This window comes from Coregonus lavaretus (assembly GCF_964263955.1).
Source record: "Coregonus lavaretus genome assembly, chromosome: 30".
In the NCBI taxonomy this organism is placed as follows: Eukaryota; Metazoa; Chordata; class Actinopteri; order Salmoniformes; family Salmonidae; genus Coregonus; species Coregonus lavaretus.
Window position 1 is genome coordinate 19705272 of NC_140017.1, and position 21126 is coordinate 19726397.

The following is a 21126-nucleotide window of genomic DNA, read 5'->3' on the forward strand; positions in this document are numbered from 1 at the left end:
GTGATGTAGGTGTAATTAAACTTGTCTGAGACCTAAAGATTTGTGTAAGCTCCTTGAGCTAATGCCTACACTTAAGCTTAGCAGGGTAACACGGTCTTGTGGCCTGCAGGAGACCTAGGTGCTGTCCCATTGGTGCTGTGACCTGGATAGGTATTTATGAGGAGGTGAAATTGGTCATGGAGTGTAATGAAGATGGTTCCGTAAACCATTCTCTTGTGTTTAGAAATCTTTTTTTGAGACTTAAAGAGGTTAGTGGCAAGCCAGTAACTGGAAGGTTGCCGGTTTGAATTCCAGGGCTAACAGGAGAAATCTGGCAGGTGTGAGCCAGTCAGTTTTTGTTGTTATCGACTAAGTTCAAACCTGTGTCACTTGTTACTTTGGTGAACTATGGGGCTGCATGTAGCCTAGAGGGGCGGGCCAACAACCGGATGGTTGCTGGTTTGACTCCTGGGTCTAATTGGGAAAATCTGGTGGATGTGAACCGGCAAATGGAGAGTTGCTGGTATTTCATCCTAGATGCCATCTCCTGCTGTTATGCCCTTGAGCAAGGCACAACCACAAAATGGTTCCAAGGTGTAATCTTTTTTTATCTCCGGGGAGCTAACGCAAGTCTTCAGGTCTCACACAAGGTTAATCAACATGCAAGTGTGGTTCACCAAATTACCTCTGTTAGACTTCTAGACCCATCTGAGCACAGACTGGAACTTGTATTTTTGCTAAGGCCAGGATTCAGTTCGAACCGTGGAAGATCCGCATTGTAGCGCATTTGACATTTAAAGGATTGAGCCTATAAATGCAGCGTTTATTTTGAATGTGATCTTTGCGACAAGGGTAACTGCCTTTAATAATAATAATAATATGCCATTTAGCAGACGCTTTTATCCAAAGCGACTTACAGTCATGCGTGCATACATTATTCGTTTTTTGTGTATGGGTGGTCCCGGGGATCGAACCGACTACCTTAGCGTTACAAGCGCCGTGCTCTACCAGCTGAGCTACAGAGGACCACAATGGTGCATAGGCGAAAAGGGGTGATCGGATTGAATCCTGACCTAAGTAAAATGTGTTCTACAACTACTTTTATTTAGACAAAATTCCATTCCACTGATGTCATGAATGGCTGAGCTAGAGCTGTGTTTGTGAGAGAAGAGTCAGAATCGTTAGAGCAACAAACAATGTTTTGCTCTAGGATGCTCACAACCTACACAAGAGTCGTTAGAAGCAGTGGTGGAAAAAGCACCCAATTGTCATACTTGAGTAAAAGTAAAGATACCTTAATAGAAAATTACTCAAGTAAAAGTGAAAGTCACCCAATAAAATACTACTTGAGTAAAAGTCTAAAAGTATTTGGTTTTAAATATACTTAAGTATCAAAAGTAAAAGTATAAATAATTTCAAATTCCTTATATAATGCAAACCAGATGGCATCATTTTCTTGTTTTTTTATTATTATTTACGGATAGCCAGGGGCATGCTCCAACACTCAGACGTAATTTACAAACGAAGCATGTGTTTAAGTGAGTCTGCCAGATCAGGGTCAGTAGGGATGACCAGGGATGTTCTCTTGATAAGTGTGAATTAGGCAATGTTCCTGTCCTGCTAAGCATTCACAATGTAACGAGTACTTTTGGGTGTCAGGTAAAATGTATGGAGTAAAAAGTACATCATTTTCTTTAGGAATGTAGTGAAGTAAAAGTAAAAGTTGTCAAAAATATAAATAGTAAAGTACAGATACCCAGAAAAACTACTTAAGTAGTACTTTCATGTATTTTTTACTTAAGTACTTCACACCACTGGTTAGATGGTAAGGGTTCTTCTACATTGAAGATCATAGGAAACCCCAGGACACAGTGTCTATAACACAGTAATAAGCTCACAGTTACTGTCGCAAACTCCAAACTCCAGAGTTGTAACCATCACTAAGCAAACAATTTCTGTACTTACAGCATTCATATAAATTAATTTATCAGGTTGACACTTTAATTGACATTTTTCAAACTCATGAAAGCAACTGTTTATGTCAAATTGTGTTGTGTTCTACTTGTAGCCCTGGTTGTCCTGAAAAGTAAATGGTAAAAGACTTCATTTTGAGGCCAAATATAAGTGCTGGACATGCTGATTCTTGCTGGGGTCTTGGGATTGATAGGGTTAACCGATTATTACTTTAACCATTGTTACACACCTTCAAATGGAGGGGATTAGATACATAAAGGTTTTGTATTTCTAAACAGTAAATATGTATGAAAATACCCTCAAATAAAAGGTGACATTCTGTACTGTCGCCTCATATGAAACATTTGATCTCAAATCCAAATGCTGGAGTATAGATCCAAATTAAACGTTTTAGCTTCACTGTCCAAATAAATACATAAAGGACTGTACATCTATACATACACATCTCCATAGAATGACATATTAGAACTTTAATAGGGTCTAATTCATTTCTAATATAATAGTAATTTAATAGGATCTCTGTGCATGTCTCTGTCTGGGCAACTTTAAGGGTGAAGTGTGCACTCATACAGTCCCCCTCGTGGATTTAAAAGGAACGGGCTGGTGTAATGAATAAGGTGGAAACACCATCCAGACATGTTTGCACCAATCCAATTGTTTTAAATGCATGAGGGGGAGTGCACACTTCTGGAGAAGGGTAGAGAATCAGAAGGCATCCATAGATGTTCTACACCACACACTTCTTCTGTCATTCTGTTACCACCAGGTGAAGATGAGTTTATAGAGGAGGCCATCATTGGACTTGAACAGAAAGCCTCGGTCTGAGCTGTGAGGCTCATATCTCACTTTGTATCCCCTGGCCTCCACATCCATCTTGATGCAGTCCAACAGGTCAATGGCAGTCGGAGGGGCCTGTAGCGCACACACACACACACAATTAGAAACGCCCACACACTCATCACACATAACGCAAGGTTACCTGCGTAACCCCAGTTCTTAGAATATGAGTGAGAATGATGTCTATGGGATTCACTGGATAGGCGGATAACTACGGACAAACCAATCACACAACGTCTGTCGGAGACAGATAGGTTGAATGGCAAATGAGGTGAGCCCCTCCCTCTTTATAAGGCGCCACTTGCTCCACCCTCTGGTCAATCTCAAGCATGCCTCTCTTCATTACACTCTTGCGAGCAGGGAAATGCCGTGAGACATCTCACTCATTCTCAGAGACCTGGGGTTACGCAAGTAACCTTGAGTTATCTTTCAAATGGTTTTTTCGATGTCTCACTATGGGATAAGCCCAACTCCTGTATCACGGTCCGATGTGATCACCCCTCAGAGGCTCCGACACTGAGGACAGTATGCGCCAAAGAAGGTGCAGTGACATCCAGTCTGTAAAACCTCAAAATGTATGCGGGGTGGCCAGTATAATAGCCTCCACTATCCAATGGGATAACCACTTCTTCAAAAATGCACCACTTGTTCCATACAGTGTAGAAGAGGCTGTGGCACTCTGGAAAGACTCAGTGGCAAGCTTGTCGCATTCAGATTCATCCTCTCATGGGCCAGGCCCAGAGGGCAATGGTTCCTGGGGTAGGGGTAGGGTGGAAAATCTCCTCCTTCGCTAAGGCCAAAAGATCCCTGCGTAACGGTAGCTACCAGGGCTGGTTGTAAAACAGGAGAGTGATCTCTGCCAACCAGAGCTTCCCTGGATTAACAACAGCAAAAGTATCCTCAGCCGCTCGCTCCAGTAAAAGGAGGTAGAGCGGGCAGTGGCCCAACAGCATGAACCAAGCACAGGGTAGAAAGGGGATGAGGAGGAAGCCTAAGTGGACTTGGGAGTACAAGATTGCTGTCTGGGGCTGTCGCCTGATAAGGGTGCCGTTCCCCCCTTTCTCTTCTCTTTGAACTAGAAAGTCATTAAATACTGTAGACTGTCCTCTAGCTCGATAAAGAGGGTTCTCCATCAATTGAGCAGAGTTGCCGTTGGCTTGCCGAAAAATCCCCAAAACCAAGAGGGCTAAGGGAGTTTCGCAGTAAGCCTGATCCCCTGGGAACCCAAACACATGAAACTCCAGGGATGAACTGTGCGAGAGCGACAGGAATCCACCGAGAGAATGGGAAAGTGTTGTCAGGTTTTATTCCCTACCTCGCTCACCTAGAGTGATGGCACCCCCTGGTGGCGTTCCGAGGTGCACTCGTGAATCTGTTCTACTGTGTTCGCTTGCGTACAATAGACAGTTTGAGGCAAAATGCTGCAGGGCATGAGAAGAGGACCATGATAGATAGCAACTGGCAATCTGACATTCTGCTCCATTTGTCTGATGAGACCAGAGGGAGAGCAGACATCCTGGCTGGAACCTGAAAAGGCGCAGAGGGGAGAGTTGGGGCGGCAGGTAGCTTAGTGATTAAGAGCGTTGTGCCAGTACCCGAAAGCTAGCTGGTTCTAATCCCCAAGCCAACTAGGTGAAAAATCTGTCAATGTGCCCTTGAGCAAGGCACTTAGCCCTAATTGCTCCTGTAAGTCGCTCTGGATAAGAGCGTCTGCTAAATGACTAAAATGTAAATGTATAGGGGAGGAGGGCACTTGGGGGTAAAGTGCAGCTCCTCCAGTTTGAGCAAGACCACGAAAGTGAGCTGCTGCACAGGAAATAGATATACACACAGTACCAGGGGAAAGTTTGGACACCTAATTCCAGGGTTCTTCTTTATTTTTACAATTTTCTACATTGTAGAATAAGTGAAGACATCGAAACTATGAAAAACACATATGGAATCATGTACAGTGGGGAAAAAAAGTATTTAGTCAGCCACCAATTGTGCAAGTTCTCCCACATAAAAAGATGAGAGGCCTGTAATTTTCATCATAGGTACACGTCAACTATGACAGACAAAATGAGAAAAAAAAAATCCAGAAAATCACATTGTAGGATTTTTAATGAATTTATTTGCAAATTATGGTGGAAAATAAGTATTTGGTCAATAACAAAACTTTCTCAATACTTTGTTGTATACCCTTTGTTGGCAATGACACAGGTCAAACGTTTTCTGTAAGTCTTCACAAGGTTTTCACACACTGTTGCTGGTATTTTGGCCCATTCCTCCATACAGATCTCCTCTAGAGCAGTGATATTTTGGGGCTGTCGCTGGGCAACACAGACTTTCAACTCCCTCCAAAGATTTTCTACGGGGTTGAGATCTGGAGACTGGCTAGGCCACTCCAGGACCTTGAAATGCTTCTTACGAAGCCACTCCTTCGTTGCCCGGGCGGTGTGTTTGGGATCATTGTCATGCTGAAAGACCCAGCCACGTTTCATCTTCAATGCCCTTGCTGATGGAAGGAGGTTTTCACTCAAAATCTCACGATACATGGCCCCATTCATTCTTTCCTTTACACGGATCAGTCGTCCTGGTCCCTTTGCAGAAAAACAGCCCCAAAGCATGATGTTTCCACCCCCATGCTTCACAGTAGGTATGGTGTTCTTTGGATGCAACTCAGCATTCTTTGTCCTCCAAACACGACGAGTTGAGTTTTTACCAAAAAGTTATATTTTGGTTTCATCTGACATTCTCCCAATTGTCTTCTGGATCATCCAAATGCACTCTAGCAAACTTCAGACGGGCCTGGACATGTACTGGCTTAAGCAGGGGGACACGTCTGACACTGCAGGATTTGAGTCCCTGGCGGCGTAGTGTGTTACTGATGGTAGGCTTTGTTACTTTGGTCCCAGCTCTCTGCAGGTCATTCACTAGGTCCCCCCGTGTGGTTCTGGGATTTTTGCTCACCGTTCTTGTGATCATTTTGACCCCACTGGGTGAGATCTTGCATGGAGCTCCAGATCGAGGGAGATTATCAGTGGTCTTGTATGTCTTCCATTTGCTAATAATTGCTCCCACAGTTGATTTCTTCAAACCAAGCTGCTTACCTATTGCAGATTCAGTCTTCCCAGCCTGGTGCAGGTCTACAATGTTGTTTCTGGTGTCCTTTGACAGCTCTTTGGTCTTGGCCATAGTGGAGTTTGGAGTGTGACTGTTTGAGATTGTGGACAGGTGTCTTTTATACTGATAACAAGTTCAAACAGGTGCCATTAATACAGGTAACGAGTGGAGGACAGAGGAGCCTCTTAAAGAAGAAGTTACAGGTCTGTGAGAGCCAGAAATCTTGCTTGTTTGTAGGTGACCAAATACTTATTTTCCACCATAATTTGCAAATACATTCATTAAAAATCCTACAATGTGATTTTCTGGAGAGAAAAAAAGCTCAATTTGTCTGTCATAGTTGACGTGTACCTATGATGAAAATTACAGGCCTCTCATCTTTTTAAGTGGGAGAACTTGCACAATTGGTGGCTGACTAAATACTTTTTTTCCCCACTGTAGTAACCCCACCTCCTCCAGTAACTTTTTCCTGGTAAGCTAGCAATAAAAAGAGGTCACGTTGAGTGCTCTGACTGACTGGGCTGAGGCTTTGTACGTCTGAGGCAGAAAAGCGCTCCATCTTTCCAGAGGGGGAGGTACCGGCTGTGTTAGTAACACGGGCCCTTCACCTCCCTGAGGCATGCTGGGACCGCAGGAAGCAGTTGTTTAACTGGAGCCGTATGGAAAGGAAGCAGAGTGCAAATCACAGGGGGCCATATTAAACGAACACCCCCAACTCTGTTACAGTTTTTTTTTTATATTCCCCCCATGTGGCTGCACTTGTCATCCTGGGACAGTCAAAGATGGTGGATAAATGACCAAAAGTATGTGGACATCTGCTGGTCGAACATCTCATTCCAAAATCATGGGCATTAATATGGAGTTGGTCCCCCCTTTGCTGTTATAACAGACTCCACTCTCCTGGAAAGGATTTGGGGTAATTTATGCGGGGACTTGCTTCCATTCAGCCACAAGAGCATTAGTGAGGTCGGGCGACTAGGAATGGCTCGCAGTCGACGTTTAAATTCATCCCAAAGGTGTTCGGTGGGGTTGAGGTCAGGGTTCTGTGCAGGCCAGTCAAGTTCTTCCACACCGAGCTCAACAAACCATTTATTTATTATTCCTCCTCCACCAAACTTTACAGTTGGCACTAAGAATTGGGGCAGTCCATCGGAATGCCAGATGGTGAAGCGTGATTCATCACTCTAGAGAACACGTTTTCACTGCTCCAGAGTCCAATGGAGGCAAGCTTTACACCACTCCAGCTGACGCTTGGCATTGCGCATGATCTTAGGCTTGTGTGCGGCTGCTCGGCCATGGAAACCCATTTCATGAAGCTCCCGAAAAAAAGTGATTGTGCTGATGTTGCTTCCAGAGGCAGTTTGGAACTCTGTAATGAGTGTTGCAACCAAAGACAGACAATTTTTACGTGCTACGTGCTTCAGCACTTGACGGTCCCGTTCTGTGAGCTTGTGTGGCCTACCACTTCACGGCTGAGCTGTTGTTGCGCTTAGACGTTTCCACTTCACAATAACAGCACAAAAAGTTCCGGTCTGCTTAACTGGGTGTGTCTCCTATAGACACCAATGCAATAGGCTGTCATTGTAAATAAGATTTTGTTCTTAACTGATGTAGCTCAGTTGATAGAGCATGGCGTTTGCAACGCCAGGGTTGTGGGCTCGATTCCCACAGGGGGTAGGAAAAAAAATTATGTATGCATTCACTAACTGTAAGTCGCTCTGGATAAGAGTGTCTGCTAAATGACTAAAATGTAAAATGTAAATGTAGTTAAATAAAGGTTAAATAAAAAAAATTGCAGCTGGGTATGGTCTACTTAGTTCATTGACTTTAATTGAACCAGAAAAATAAATAAAACAGTTAGTAGGGTGTCTCGCTTCCTCTTCAGTCTCTCGTCCCGTATCTCAACCCTTTTTCAGGTGTCCCAACATTTCTTTCTACAAAAAAGTTAATTTTGTCAGCAAGACACATCAATTAATTCAGGCTACAAGAGTGTAGACCCAATGACAATTGCCGAATGTCATTACACTGTTTTTTAACAGATGTTCCTTTCCATTCATCAAATGGCCCCGAGTGCACAGAGCACTTTTTGGATGCTGGAATTATTTTGGAGTGGACGAACATGCGCAGGTAGCCTACTTTTTGAAGTGATTGGTTTGACAATAAGATGAAAACATCATGACTGGTTGTGTTCATGCCAAATTAAAATAGTAATTTTAAAAATACAGTTAAATTATATACGTCTTTACTATTAGGCAATAAACAAAATGTTCTGGGCCTAATAGTGCAGTGAAGAAAATTGAGCCCCACCGGATGTCACGGTATAATTCGCACTCTGGACGGTAGGTAATATTTTCCCATCGTACAGATCCTGACCCCCCCCCCCCCAAGGGAGACGGCCACTCGATGCCGAGTCTGACCGTGGCTCGCTTGCAAACGTCGAAGAGCCCAAACTCCAAGCAGGGGAGAGCATCTCACCCGTCCTGGGAGCAGGGTGACATCGGGACCAGAGGGGGGAAGAACGGGGTCTCCATTTCAGTTGCAAAGTGAGGAGACCCGGGAGATTAATCCCTTCGTCACCTCGTCAATCCCCTAGATCACCTTCCCCTGAGGGGTGGCAGAGAGAGGTACGTTTGATCCTCCTCCTCAAACCCACCCTAGTCAGCGTTTTGCAGTGCTCACACTGAGCATGTTCCCTTCCAAGCAGTTGATGCATAAAGGTGATAATACTTTCCCGCAATGATGAAACCGTAAGTGAAAGAACGTGGTGGTTCGAGTGATTGGCTTGGTCCGCCCTGGAACAGGGTAACAGTGGACATTGTATAGAACAAGGCTTTCTAATACCGAGATACCTGTTGTAAAAACGTGTCAAACCGGAGGCTTCAAATATGGGTAAGTTAGCTTGTTAGAAGCCTTGCGGCTATTGGCTAGCTGGGGCAAGCACAGTATGAATGCTATAGCCACGAGGCTAGTAAGGCGTTAGATAGCTAGCAGCTACCTTGTGTGGCTAAGGTGTGTTTAGCTAGCACAGCGCTAGCCAAAGGGAACCGCGTGGGAGCAGTTTCTGACTTTAGACTGATTTTCTCCCACGACCGTAGAGCCATGAGGCTAAAGCGGTCGGTCTAGTTAACACAAACGAGTGAAACTAGGTTGAACTAAACGAGAAGGGAGCTAGCAACATTACCGTTGTGCACGTAGGAATGCTAGTGTGGTTAGCTTGCTTTCCAGTGAACTAACCAAGTTAGCTTTGCAGCGTGGGCTAACCAGGTCTCGATAGCTAGCCGTGTAACACGTTGTGTGATTGGTTCTTCCGTAGTGATCCCATTGTGAGACACCGAAACAAGTATTTGAAAGAGAACCCTCAGCACCCTGTTAAAGAGGAATTGTAGTGAAAAAAACAAATGTTCCAGTTGAAAGTGCCTTTGTGGCATTGGTAGTAGTCATATACATAAACTATTAAGTACAGGTACACACACCGAAACACAACATTCAGTACAGGTACACACCTTCCACGGTCCGAACCGCACCACTTCCTGTTCCTCCAGGTTGTTGATGGCATTGTCATAGCGACCCAGGTCCTCCTCGTTCCTCAGAACACACACGATGACAGCAGAGTGACGGGCAGCGATGGCTTCCGCTCGGGCCACTCTCACCAACACCTGGTAGTCATAACAGTGACCATAAATAATATCTCATATTTATTGATATCAGTTATTTGACAGGAACATTGTAGAGGCAGTTTTGGTTTATTTTTTAAGGAGTGGGTCAGTCCCACTCCATTCACATTTTCTGTGTTTACTGGAAAGGATAGATAGAGCAGTGGGTCCGATTCGAACCCATGCTCGCTGCGGTAGTTCAGCACATGTAATCGAGAGACAGCGGTTTAGATTGCTGGATCACCCCAGGCCACAGGGGTTAGGTCATTTTATTATATCAGGGCCATTGTACCTCCAGGTTCTCCAGGTAGTTGGGGACCCTGGAGATGAACTGCTGCCTCCCCACTGTTTCTCCAAACACCTGGGCTGAGTCCTGCAGCTGCTTCACCAGGGTTCTGATGTCATAGTGGAGCGCCTCCTGGTAAACCTGTTACACACACACACCCAACCACACGTAGGACTCATGTTATGGGGCAACCGATCTCAGGGAAGATGATAATGCACAATGGGCTAGCTCATTGGTTCAGGGTTCCGACATATGGGCTAGTGTGTGTGTTTGTGTGTGTCACAAACCTCCAGAACACTCTCTGTGGGCAGGCGCTGGGTGCGTAGGAACTGAAGAATGGCTCCGAAGTGCGTCCCATCGCGGTCGATGAAGTAGCGTCCCTTGGCGTCGGTGGGCAGTTTGGGTTGCTGACCACTACTGAACATGGAGGCCAGCTGAGAGTCGGGGTGTTTACGCAGCGTAGACAGAGACGTGGTGAACACATGACCACCCACGTTCAGCAGCACTACAGAACAACTCTGGGGACAGGGAGACTGCTAAGGTTAGGCTAGGTTAGGGACAGGGAGGGATATAGGTTAGGGGTAGGGACTGTTAGGGTAGGTTAGGAACAGTTAGGAAGAGAGGAAAGGTCAAGGCCCACTTCACCTATTCTGTGTACTTTCACTACACATAAAAAAAAAACATTAAATTAATTCTTTCAAATAAACAATTAAAAAAATTAATGTCATGAAAGAGGTAGGGACACCGCCTACATAATGTGGCAAATCAGTCAGTAGGTCAATTTCTCAACTATTTCAGTGACTCAGTGTGAGATAAGGAATAGTCCACCTGCTACACGGTAGATAAATACTGTAGTCTCAAGGATGTGCCTATCTGCCTGATCAGCAACACCCTCCACACTAGTCAGTATGAGAGCCAATAACTTTTAAAAAGTAAATACGTTTTTACAGCATATTTATAAAGTGTCTTAGAGTAGGAGTGCTACTCTAGGAACAGGTCCCCCGTATAAATCAAATTAATTATGATATAAAAGGCTAAACTGTTCGTGGAGCAGCACTCTTACTTTGAAACGCTTCGTGAATACTGGCCCAGATTTGCGTGAGATCGCAGCACAGTGTGGAATACACATTGTCATCAAAAGGCTACTATTTTATAACAAATTCGTCAATCGGTGACAAAGCAGACTGTATCCATGACCTAGAGAGAGAGATAACATTTTGGCTACTTCATACCGTCTCAGGCTGAAGGTAATCGAGAAGCTGAAGAAGTTAACAAATAAGCAACTTCCTCTAAACATTCCAGATGCTTGTAATGAATGACTAGTTCACAATAAACACTTTTCCCTTACCAGTTGCCCCGAAGAATACTGTTTGCCCGGCGATCTGGAGTCTGGAAGACTCATTTTCTTCCCGACTGTTGTGCGAAATGTTTTGGACGATGTCAACACGTCTCGCTTGGACAAGCTCAGGGAACAGTGCGAGTGAGGGAATTCGATTAAGATGGCCCGGTTTACCAGGTAGGAGGAGTGTACAGTGGATGAAAAGTGATTGCATTTTGTAACCAGGCTGCCTCCCGTGCATGAGCCGGGTGCCCCGGTGTAGTGATACTGATGGTTTGTCGGGACTGATGGTTTGTTGACAACTGTAGCATTTTAGCTAAGCTTAACCCAGCTACGACAGAAGTGACTTTACTTAGCAGGTTAGGAGAACTAACACAGCAGGTTAGAATAATTAACAGTCGCGTGTTAGGAGAATTTGGTTAAGAAAATGATTAGGGTTAGCTAGTGCTACAATTAACTACTATCCCCGACTTGACAACTAGACGAAGCTGCACTCCATCTAGCCACAATCATACAAACCATCAGTATCATAACACCGGTCAAAGCCGATGGCGAAGTCTGTTTAAAACAGTGAGGTATGTCAAGCACGTGGGGTAATGATGTAGGATCGGGCGGTGCAGATTACCGTTCAATTTGAGAAGGGCGCTCATTCCTCTTCCTAGTAATGTCTCGGGCCATAGCCCGGTAATCGAACTGCCTAAGTGGCACCGAGGTGTTTCTGTGGGCGTGGTCAAATCCGGAGTTTCAGGCGTCACTATTTCTATGGTCTCGGCCTCCGGTGGGCATGTGTGACGGTTTGTACTGAATGACAAGTTTACCCAACGGTGCGCAGTTCTTCAGGGAAAGTACACTGAACAAAAATATAAACGCAACATTTTATTGGTCACATACATTTTTAGCAGATGTTATTGCGGGCGTAGCGAAAAGCTTGTGCTCCAACAGTGTAGTAGTATCTAACAATTCACACATCTCAAAGTAAAATAATGGAATTAAGACATGTATAAATATCAGGACGAGCAATGTCAGAGTGGCATTGACTTGAGTACAGTATAAACATGAAATTAGTAAAACAGTATGTAAACATTACAGTCACCAGTGTTCCATTATTAAAGTGATCAGTGATTCCATGGGCAGCAGCCTCTAAGGTGCAGGGTTGAGTAACCGGGTGGTAGCCAACTAGTGACAGTGACTAAGTTCAGGGCAAGGTACTGGGTGGAGGCCGGCTATTGATGGCTATTTAAACAGTCTGACGGCCTTGAAATTGCTGTTTTTCAGTCCCTCGGTCCCAGCTATGATGCAACTGTACTGACCTCGCCTTGTGGACTTTAGCGGGGTGAATAGTCCGTGGCTTGGGTGGTCGATGTCCCTGATTACCATTTTGGCCTTCCTGTGACATCGGGTGCTGTAGGTGTCCTGGAGGGCAGGCAGTGTGCCCCCGGTGATGCATTGGGCAGACGCACCACCCTGTGGAGAGCCGTGCAGTTGCCATACCAGGCCGTGGTACAGCCCGACAGGATGCACTCAATGGTGCATCTGTAAAAGTTTTAGGGTCTTAGGTGGACCATTTCAGATTGTCAGTGGTGTACGCCATTGCAAACCAAAATGATGAGCTGAAATAAAAGATCCTATCAATTTTCCAGTCACAAAAAGCTTACCCTCTCAACTTGTGCACAATTTTGTTTACATCCCTGTTAGTGAGCATTTCTCCTTAGCCAAGATAACCCATCCACCTGACAGGTGTGGCATATCAAGAAGATGATTAAACTGCATGATCATTACACAGGTGCCCCTTGTGCAGGGGACAATAAAAGGCCACTAAAATCTGCAGTTGTCACAACATAACGCCACAGATGTCTCAAGTTGAAGGCGCGTGCAATTGGCATGCCAACTGCAGGAAGGTCCACCAAAGCTGTTGCCAGAGAATTTAATGTTAATTTCTCTACCATAAGCCACTTCCAACGTTGTTTTAGAGAATTTGGCAGTATGTCCAACTGGCCTCACAACAGCAGACCACGTATACGGTTTGCTGATGTCATTGTTGTGAACATTGTGACAGTGAGGTTATGGTATGGGTAGGAATAAACTACAGACAATTCGATTAGTCATTTAGCAGACGCTCTTATCCAGAGCGACTTACAGTTAGTAGTGCATACATTTTCATACAATGAAGACAATTGCATTTTATCGATGGCAATTTGAATGCACAGAAATACCATGACGAGATCCTGAGGCCCATTTTTTAAAAAGGTATCTGACCAACCGACGCATGACTGTATTCCCAGTCTTGAAATCCATAAATTTAGGGCCTAATGAATTTATTTCAATTGACCGATTTCCTCATATGAACTGTAACTCAGTATATTTTAAACTTGTCACTTTAACTACCAACATGTACATATTATCTCAATTTCCTTGACTAACCGGTGCCCCCGCACATTGACTCGGTACCCCCTGTATATAGCCTCGCTATTGTTATTTTGTGCCAGTAACCGAAAGGTCGCTGGTTCTAATCCCCAAGCTGACTAGGTGAAAAATCTGTCGATGTGTCCTTGAGAAAGGCACTTAACCCTAATTGCTCCTGTAAGTCGCTCTGGATAAGAGCATCGCTAAAATGACAAAAAAAAAAAATTGCTCTTTAATTATGTTAACTTTTATTTCTTTTTAAAAAAAGGTATTCTTTCTTAAACTGCATTGTTGTTTAAGGGCTTGTAAGTAAGCATTTCACTGTACGGTCTCATCCGGTTGTAGTCGGCACATGTGACAAATTCAATTTGCTGTATATTTTTGTTCAGTATAAAATAAACTACTAGCAACAAGTAAATAACCCCAACACGGGTGTGGAAAGGCCAGTATATTCTTTGATATCGGGGTTAATTACCAGAAGAGGGTTCCGTAGTCCTTCAGATATGGGATAGTTAAGTGTTGAATGTCCTACTTTTTATTTTACCAGGCAAGTCAGTTAAGAACAAATTCTGTTTTACAATGACGGCCCTCCCCTCCCCTAACCCGGACGATGCTGGGCCAATTGTGCGCCACCCTATGGGGTGCCCGATCACTGCCGGTTGTGATACAGTCCGGGATCGAACCCGGGTCTATAACACATCAACAAGCCTTGTTTATAAACAATAAAACAATTGAGGTCTCGGTCCTTTGTTGGTACTAATTTATGAATAGTTGTATGTTTTTATAAGGTATATTATTCTCCAAAAACAAAGGGATAGTTTTTTTTATTTTTTAAAGTAGATATTTCCTTACCTGGCTACCAAGAGTCCTTGCTCCTTACCATTCTCCAATTCTAAAAGTGCCACAAACCAACCAATTATTATTTATAGCTCAATGTGGTCCTCTGTAGCTCAATTGGTAGAGCACGGCGCTTGTAACGCCAGGGTAGTGGGTTCGATCCCGGGGACCACCCATACGTAAAAATGTATGCACAGATGACAAAGTCGCTTTGGATAAAAGCGTCTGCTAAATGGCATATTATTATTATGGTTGGGAACAGGAATATTTCACATGTCGAGACAAACACAAGGTGTATTTATTTCCAAGGTTTTATTTTTGTACAGAAAAATTCAGGGTTCTGCTTCCATCTATGAACAATGGCTGACACCTGGAGAAGACAGAATACCAGACATTAGGACACCATCCCCAACCCTACCTGATTCACAGCGCATTAATTAAAACACAACATACAGTAGCTTTGCTACATGCTCAACATAGTCTAGAAACATGCTCAAGGTCATTTATTTAGCCAGCAGTATATTTTCTGACTCAAATGGCACCCCCATTCCCAATACAGTGTACTGCTTTCGAACAGAGCCCTATGGATCCTGGTCAAAAGTAGTGCAATAGAAAATTTGATAAAGTCAGGAAGCCCTTCTCAGACAAATGCCTCAATGTCTTCAACTGAAGAGACACGCTGATCTGGGGAACTGAACCTAGAGACACAGAACGTGACCTTGACCCAGTGACCCCAGACAGGCTGTGTCCCGTTCCGACTCGTCATCGTATCATCACTGAAGGGAGGAGTAAACTAACACTAAACTAATAAGTCGCCCTGAAAGTAAACAAACTTAGTGTATCACACCCTGGGATAGACACTTTGGTGCAGCATTTTAAATGAGACAATTATGGAGAGTCCTTTCACTACCACAAGCCTCCTCAACAACTACTACATTATCAATCTAGCATTAAAAATAATTTTCCAGATTGCATGTGGTTTTCCCCCACAATGCAAATTGAGTCACGACTGAGGTAACCTGGTTAAATGTGGGTCCCGAAGCAAAACCAGCTGAGAACCACAGATTTATAGTACAGTACATTTCTACTATGCAGTGGCTGGGTTAGTGTTAGGGTATAGTACCTGTCTACTATGCGGTGGGTACAGGAGTCGGTGGCATGGCTGCTGGGGCTTCTGGCTTGGCCCCCTTCTGCTCCGACACAGGGGTGGAGGGGATAGTCTCGTCTTTGGGCTCCACAATGCTCACATGGTCTGGCAGAGGCTTCTTGGGGCCGATCTTACCACTGGGGTCCCATGGTAACATGATCTTCACCTTGATGCCCAGCACACCTGAGACAGACAAAAACACATACATGGACACATCAGTGCTTAGACGGACCCTCTACCAAACGGTTATTCTGCGTACGTAGACGTAGAACAGTGAAGCGTATAGAATAGAGTATGAGGGTTAGCCCATGTGTGGTGTAGCAAGAAAGAAGTTGATCATAATATGACTAGACTTAAGTCATTCCTGGCCCTTCTCAGACAAATGCCTCGATGTCTTCAACTGAAGAGACACGCTGCTCTGGGGAAGTGAACCCAGACACACAGAACGTGACCCTGACCCAGCGACCCCAGAGACCGACAGTGGCCCATTCCGACTCGTCATCGTATCATCACTGAAGGAAAACATTCACCTTTAAAAAGCAACAGACCAAAAATTCGAATTTTTGTGATTCACCTTGACAGAGCAGAATCATCTAGGAGTAAGGTATAGGGGTTTATTTGGTATTCACTCTGTCTAACCATTAGTAGTGTCTAGGGGTAGAGTAGTAGTGTATTGTCTAGGGGTTGATTTGGTACTTACCCTGTCGGAGCAGGACATGGCGTACAGCGGTGTCTACGTAGTAGTTGACTGGGTCTCCACTGTGGATCATCAGGCCGTCAACAAACTTCATGGACTTGGCCCTCTGACCCCTCAGCTTCCCAGAAACCACCACTTCACAACCCTTAGAGCCACTCTCCATGATGAACCTCAGCACACCATAGCAAGCTCTGGGAGGGGGGATAGAGAGAGAGGAAAGGGATGGATGAAAGAGAAGAGAGATGGTGAAGGAAAGAGAGCGGGTGAGGGTAGAGAGGAAGAAAGGAGAGGGGGGGCGAGGAGGAAAAGTGGAGCGAAACGGGGGGGGGGGGGGGGGTTGGGATAGGAGAAAAAAAATGGGTTTAATACACACGTCAACTTATACAGGACTTAGATCACATCTGACATTATGAGCCATTTTCCTGGCCCTTCTTAGACAAGTGCCAATATTCTCCTGAAGAGAACTAGAACCAGCTTACCTTCCCAAATCCTAACCTGTACCATTACAGGTTAATGCATAACAGACCTTTGATCAGTGTCTAGGTGCAACATGTTAGAGGTCAGGGTTAGGCTTACCTACGTACAGCCAGACCTCCCAGCAACTTGTAGCGCAGAGACTCAGCCTGAGCAATGGCACAAAGACCACGGGTTGCAACCTTCTCGGCGTACAGCTAGAGAGGGAGAGAGTGGGGAGGTTAACCTTCTACACATACAGAGAGAGATTGGGAGAGGCTACACAGCCTACAGCTTGGTGCAGGTGCTGCAATGTGATAGCCGCGGAACCACCACAGTAGACAATTGTAGCCTCGCAATTCACATTCTTAGTTGTGGTGGAAATAGTCTCTAGAACACTGACAACTTCATGCATCGCTGACTACCTTCATCTTACCCAACTAGCCACCTGACTCTAACAAGAAACCATCTGAATCCACACATTTCCTGTACTGGATTGAGCCCTTCTCAGACAAATGCCTCGATGTCTTCAATTGAAGAGACACGCTGCTCTGGGGAACTGAACCCAGAGACACAGAACGTGACCCTGACCCAGTGACCACAGAGACGGACTGTGTCCCGTTCCGACTCGTCATCGTATCATCACTGAAGGAAAGCAGTTTCTGGTTAACAGTCTGGTGCAAAGGCAACGCTAGAGCTTTTTCAGTCATTGATTCTTCCTTTAGACACAGAGGTTGGTTGTTTTACATTGATTAACACATTTAAAAATCTGTGGAATTCACACTTGTTTTCATTTAAACTTCACACAATCATATTCCTCTATCCTCCACACTGCCCTCAGAAGCCAAACCTCTTCTGAACCACAGTTCTCAGCTGGGGTTAGGGAGTATGTCTAATGTGTATATGTACGCGTCTGTAGTGTGTTTAGTGTATGCGTATCCGTTTACCTCCACGTTGCCCTCAGGGAAGCCAAACCTCTTCTGAACAACAGCGGTCAGCTCCCGGATGCGACGGCCCTTCTCTCCCAGAACATTCTGGGTCCTGAAACAACAATAATACGTCATTACTACATGTTCTCTATGTATGCAATCAGTTATCAGTCATCGTGTGTTCATGAAAGTTCCAGCCGTATTTAACAGGTTCTCATATTTAAAAACCAACTTATTCATTTCATTCGAATCAATAGATCCTTTTGAGTTAGTAAATGCATATGAGTTTCAATGATGCAGGACAGTAGCTAGCATGCAAGACCAGTTCTCATAATGATATCACACTTTGGCAACATGGCCCTTTCTAAAGCAGACCACTTTCACCAACCACATACTTAACTAGGCACCTAAACAACCTAACGCATCAGGGGTGTAGGGCTGACCCCATTTAGTTGACTGGTCGATTTGGTCAACCAATAGTTTTTTTTGTCGAGCAGTCGCAAAAAAATGTTTTCATGGCACACGCGACACCTGTGATTTGCACCTGTCTCAGTGGACTGGTAATTCCCACAATGGTTGTTTGGTTATGGTAATTTCTGTGAATGCATTCAATATTATTATTACAGTAATTTACCTTGCTCATTGCGTGAGTGGACACATTGTTTGCAGAGCTCACAACCAATGCTACATTTGTGAGAAACAAGTTTTGGTTTATTTAATTCCATTTACATCAATTTATTAATTGTCTTTTCTTTGGAGCACTCCTGTCAATGTTGAGTAAGTATTATGAATATAGAAGTAGGCCTAGGCTACCTGGCCTGCGCCCAAATGTAGCCCAGAAATGTGCCTATTTGGGGGTGTATGACGTATTTCTGATCATCTTAACTCACCACCACTAAGTTATTTTTTCTTCACCTCAAACAGCAAGTAAACAAAGTCTGTTTTTAGAATCCATTGACAATGTCAATAGTTTCCAATGTGTTCGCTAACCACTCTGCATGAATGGGAAAAATGTACCTCATTACATCTTATTCCTTGCACAAATAGCCTACAGCTGTGTCTGTCCTGAGAAACTACGTTTTTTTTATGCATTTGAATATTTGTAGCTACTAAGTAAATACCTGTAGTCAACTTGTGCAATACATTAGGAGATAATCCTCTGTAGCTCAGCTGGTAGAGCACGGTGCTTGTAACGCTAAGGCAGTGGGTTCGATCCCCGGGACCACCCATACACAAAAAAAATGTATGCACGCATGACTGTAAGTCGCTTTGGATAAAAGCGTCTGCTAAATGGCATATTATTATTATTATGTAGCTTACGGTAGTCCCCAGTCATGTGTCACATTGTGTTTGTTTACAAGCACACAATGACAAGAGACCGGAGCCTCGTGCAGCATGTGCCAGGTGATCTAATTACAGTATGGAATTCACATCAACGTTTGCCATCTAGATATCTTATAACTATTAAGTTAACTGTCTAAAGTGCGCTTAAATACTCTGCAGTTGTGAATTTGATTTGCTAATTTAGTAGCTAAACTCAGCAGAAAAGAAACGTCCTCTCACTGTCAACTGTTTGTTTTAAGCAAACTTAACATGTGTAAATATTTGTATGAACATAACAAGATTCAACAGACAAACGGAACAAGTTCGACAGACATGTGACTAACAGAAATTGAATAATGTGTCCCTGAACAAAGGGAGGGGGGGTCAGAATCAAAAATAAGTGTCAGTATCTGGTGTGGCCACCAGCTGTATTAAGTACTGCAGAGCATCTCCTCCTCATGGACTGCACCAGATTTGCCAGTTCTTGCTGTGAGATGTTACCCCACTCTTCTACCAAGGCACCTGCAAGTTCCCTGACATTTCTGGGGGGAATGGCCCTAGCCCTCACCCTCCGATTCCAACAGGTCCCAGAGGTGCACAATAGGATTGCAATCGGGGCTCGTTGCTGGCCATGGCAGAACACTGACATTCCTGTCTTGCAGGAAATCACGCACAGAACGAGCAGTATGGATGGTGGCATTGTCATGCTGGAGGGTCGTGTCAGCCCCTCCTGGATTATTATGATCCCTGCTGCCTAATATTTGTTTTGAGCTTGCTGCAAACCGCATTTTGAGATACTTGCATGAGCCAGGTTGTCTGTCCTAGTAGTAAATGTTCGCATGCGCTCATTAACATAGCATCCGCTATGAGAATTCCTTAGTACTAGTTAGCACTCTGAAAGTGAACTTTTTAAAGATTGTTCTTGCGTTTCTTGGAGAAATAAAATAGGGAACCTTGTGTGCACTACCGGTAATTTACCGTATATCCGGGATGGCACATCTGGATATGGAAATATGGAAACCGCCCAACCCTACACCAATTAATTATACTACTAACAATAACCCTTTAAATCCAGTATAACACCACTAGCTACCAACATACCGGTAACTTTACCTTGTGGCCAGGATGATGATCTCGGTCCTGGTCGGAGTCACACGCACCTCCACACCAGAGTAGCCATCCTCCGCAAGCTCGCGCGTCAGGAACTCGTTCAGCTCGGCTTTGAAGATTCCGTCCGCGACGAACTAACCGTGCACAAAAAATGAGTACATTGTTAGCTAGGTTGTAGGGAACATGCGTGTAGTCACATAGCCGCTAGTGAACCTGCAACTGAGTGGCGCAGTGGTCTAAGGCACTGCATCGCAGTGCTAACTGTGCCACTAGAGATCCTGGTTCGAATCCAGGCTCTGTCGCAGCCGGCCGCAACCGGGAGACTCATGGGCGGCGCACAATTGGCCCAGCGTCGTCCAGGGTAGGGGAGGGAATGGCCGGCAGGGATGTAGCTCAGTTGATAGAGCATGGCATTTGCAACGCCAGGGTTGTGGGTTCGATTCCCATGGGGGGCCAGTATAAAAAAAAATGTATTCACTAACTGTAAGTCGCTCTGGATAAGAGCGTCTGCTAAATGACTAAAATGTAAATGTAGGTAACATCACTGGCCAGCAAGTTACATTGTTGGTGCACTGGGTAACGCCAATGTTAAAATAAAGTAGCCTGCCACCTGTGTGACGTGAACATTAGCCAACTAGACACTGACCACCAATCTACATACACACCACTTCGACAATCAGACTTGCAACTAAATGCTTTGGTGTTATTATGGCTATACTTACTCACTAGTACGGTATAAAAGGCACCACTTGACACGTTCTCTATCGAAGTGAGGATTCGTTGTACCGGTAGCTAGCATCTGTGTCAATCCTCTTTAGACTAGGGGACGAGGACCCCGATCAATACTACAATCAACTCCGTATTCATGCTGCTAACACATGGCATCCCAATTTGCTACAAATGCATCAGTTATGAATAGAATTTTGGTATGAAACGTGAACTAACCTTCCTCTTTTTGGAGATTTGTACCGCCATCTTGCCGGAGGCCGCTGACAGGAAAGAAATTGTTAAGGAACCGGAAGTGTATTTATACCCAGAATTGCGAGTTCCGTCG

The 21126-nt window shown here is 44.5% G+C and overlaps 2 protein-coding genes across 2 annotated transcripts; both read right to left on the reverse strand.

Annotated features, from left to right (window-relative positions):
• Nucleotides 1–1958: 1958 nt before the first annotated feature.
• Nucleotides 1959–11889, reverse strand: kctd14 (potassium channel tetramerization domain containing 14). Its single transcript, XM_084148035.1, has 6 exons — nucleotides 11799–11889; nucleotides 11183–11297; nucleotides 10122–10352; nucleotides 9841–9975; nucleotides 9399–9551; nucleotides 1959–2865 (listed from the first exon to the last, which is right to left on the reverse strand). Exons 1-6 carry the CDS (start codon nucleotides 11849–11851, stop codon nucleotides 2710–2712), a joined length of 843 nt encoding a protein of 280 aa, XP_084004161.1. The 5' UTR covers nucleotides 11852–11889; the 3' UTR covers nucleotides 1959–2709.
• A 2817-nt stretch (nucleotides 11890–14706) lies between these two features.
• On the reverse strand, nucleotides 14707–21107 carry LOC311105830 (small ribosomal subunit protein uS3). Its single transcript, XM_084148039.1, has 7 exons — nucleotides 21018–21107; nucleotides 20076–20206; nucleotides 17658–17751; nucleotides 16834–16928; nucleotides 16261–16448; nucleotides 15537–15743; nucleotides 14707–14783 (listed from the first exon to the last, which is right to left on the reverse strand). Exons 1-6 carry the CDS (start codon nucleotides 21045–21047, stop codon nucleotides 15544–15546), a joined length of 738 nt encoding a protein of 245 aa, XP_084004165.1. The 5' UTR covers nucleotides 21048–21107; the 3' UTR covers nucleotides 14707–14783; nucleotides 15537–15543.
• Nucleotides 21108–21126: the final 19 nt, after the last annotated feature.

Coding starts and splice junctions, on each gene's coding strand:
- LOC311105830 (XM_084148039.1), bottom strand. CDS start 21,047: ATGGCGGTACAAATCTCCAAAAAGAGGAAG. Junction 20,207..21,017: donor AAATCTCCAAAAAGAGGAAG/GTTAGTTCACGT, acceptor GTGCACGGTTAG/TTCGTCGCGGACGGAATCTT. Junction 17,752..20,075: donor ATCATCATCCTGGCCACAAG/GTAAAGTTACCG, acceptor TTGTTGTTTCAG/GACCCAGAATGTTCTGGGAG.
- kctd14 (XM_084148035.1), bottom strand. CDS start 11,851: ATGGCCCGAGACATTACTAGGAAGAGGAATGAGCGCCCTTCTCAAATT. Junction 10,353..11,182: donor AGTATTCTTCGGGGCAACTG/GTAAGGGAAAAG, acceptor CCCTGTCCCCAG/AGTTGTTCTGTAGTGCTGCT. Junction 9,552..9,840: donor ACTACCTGGAGAACCTGGAG/GTACAATGGCCC, acceptor TATGACTACCAG/GTGTTGGTGAGAGTGGCCCG.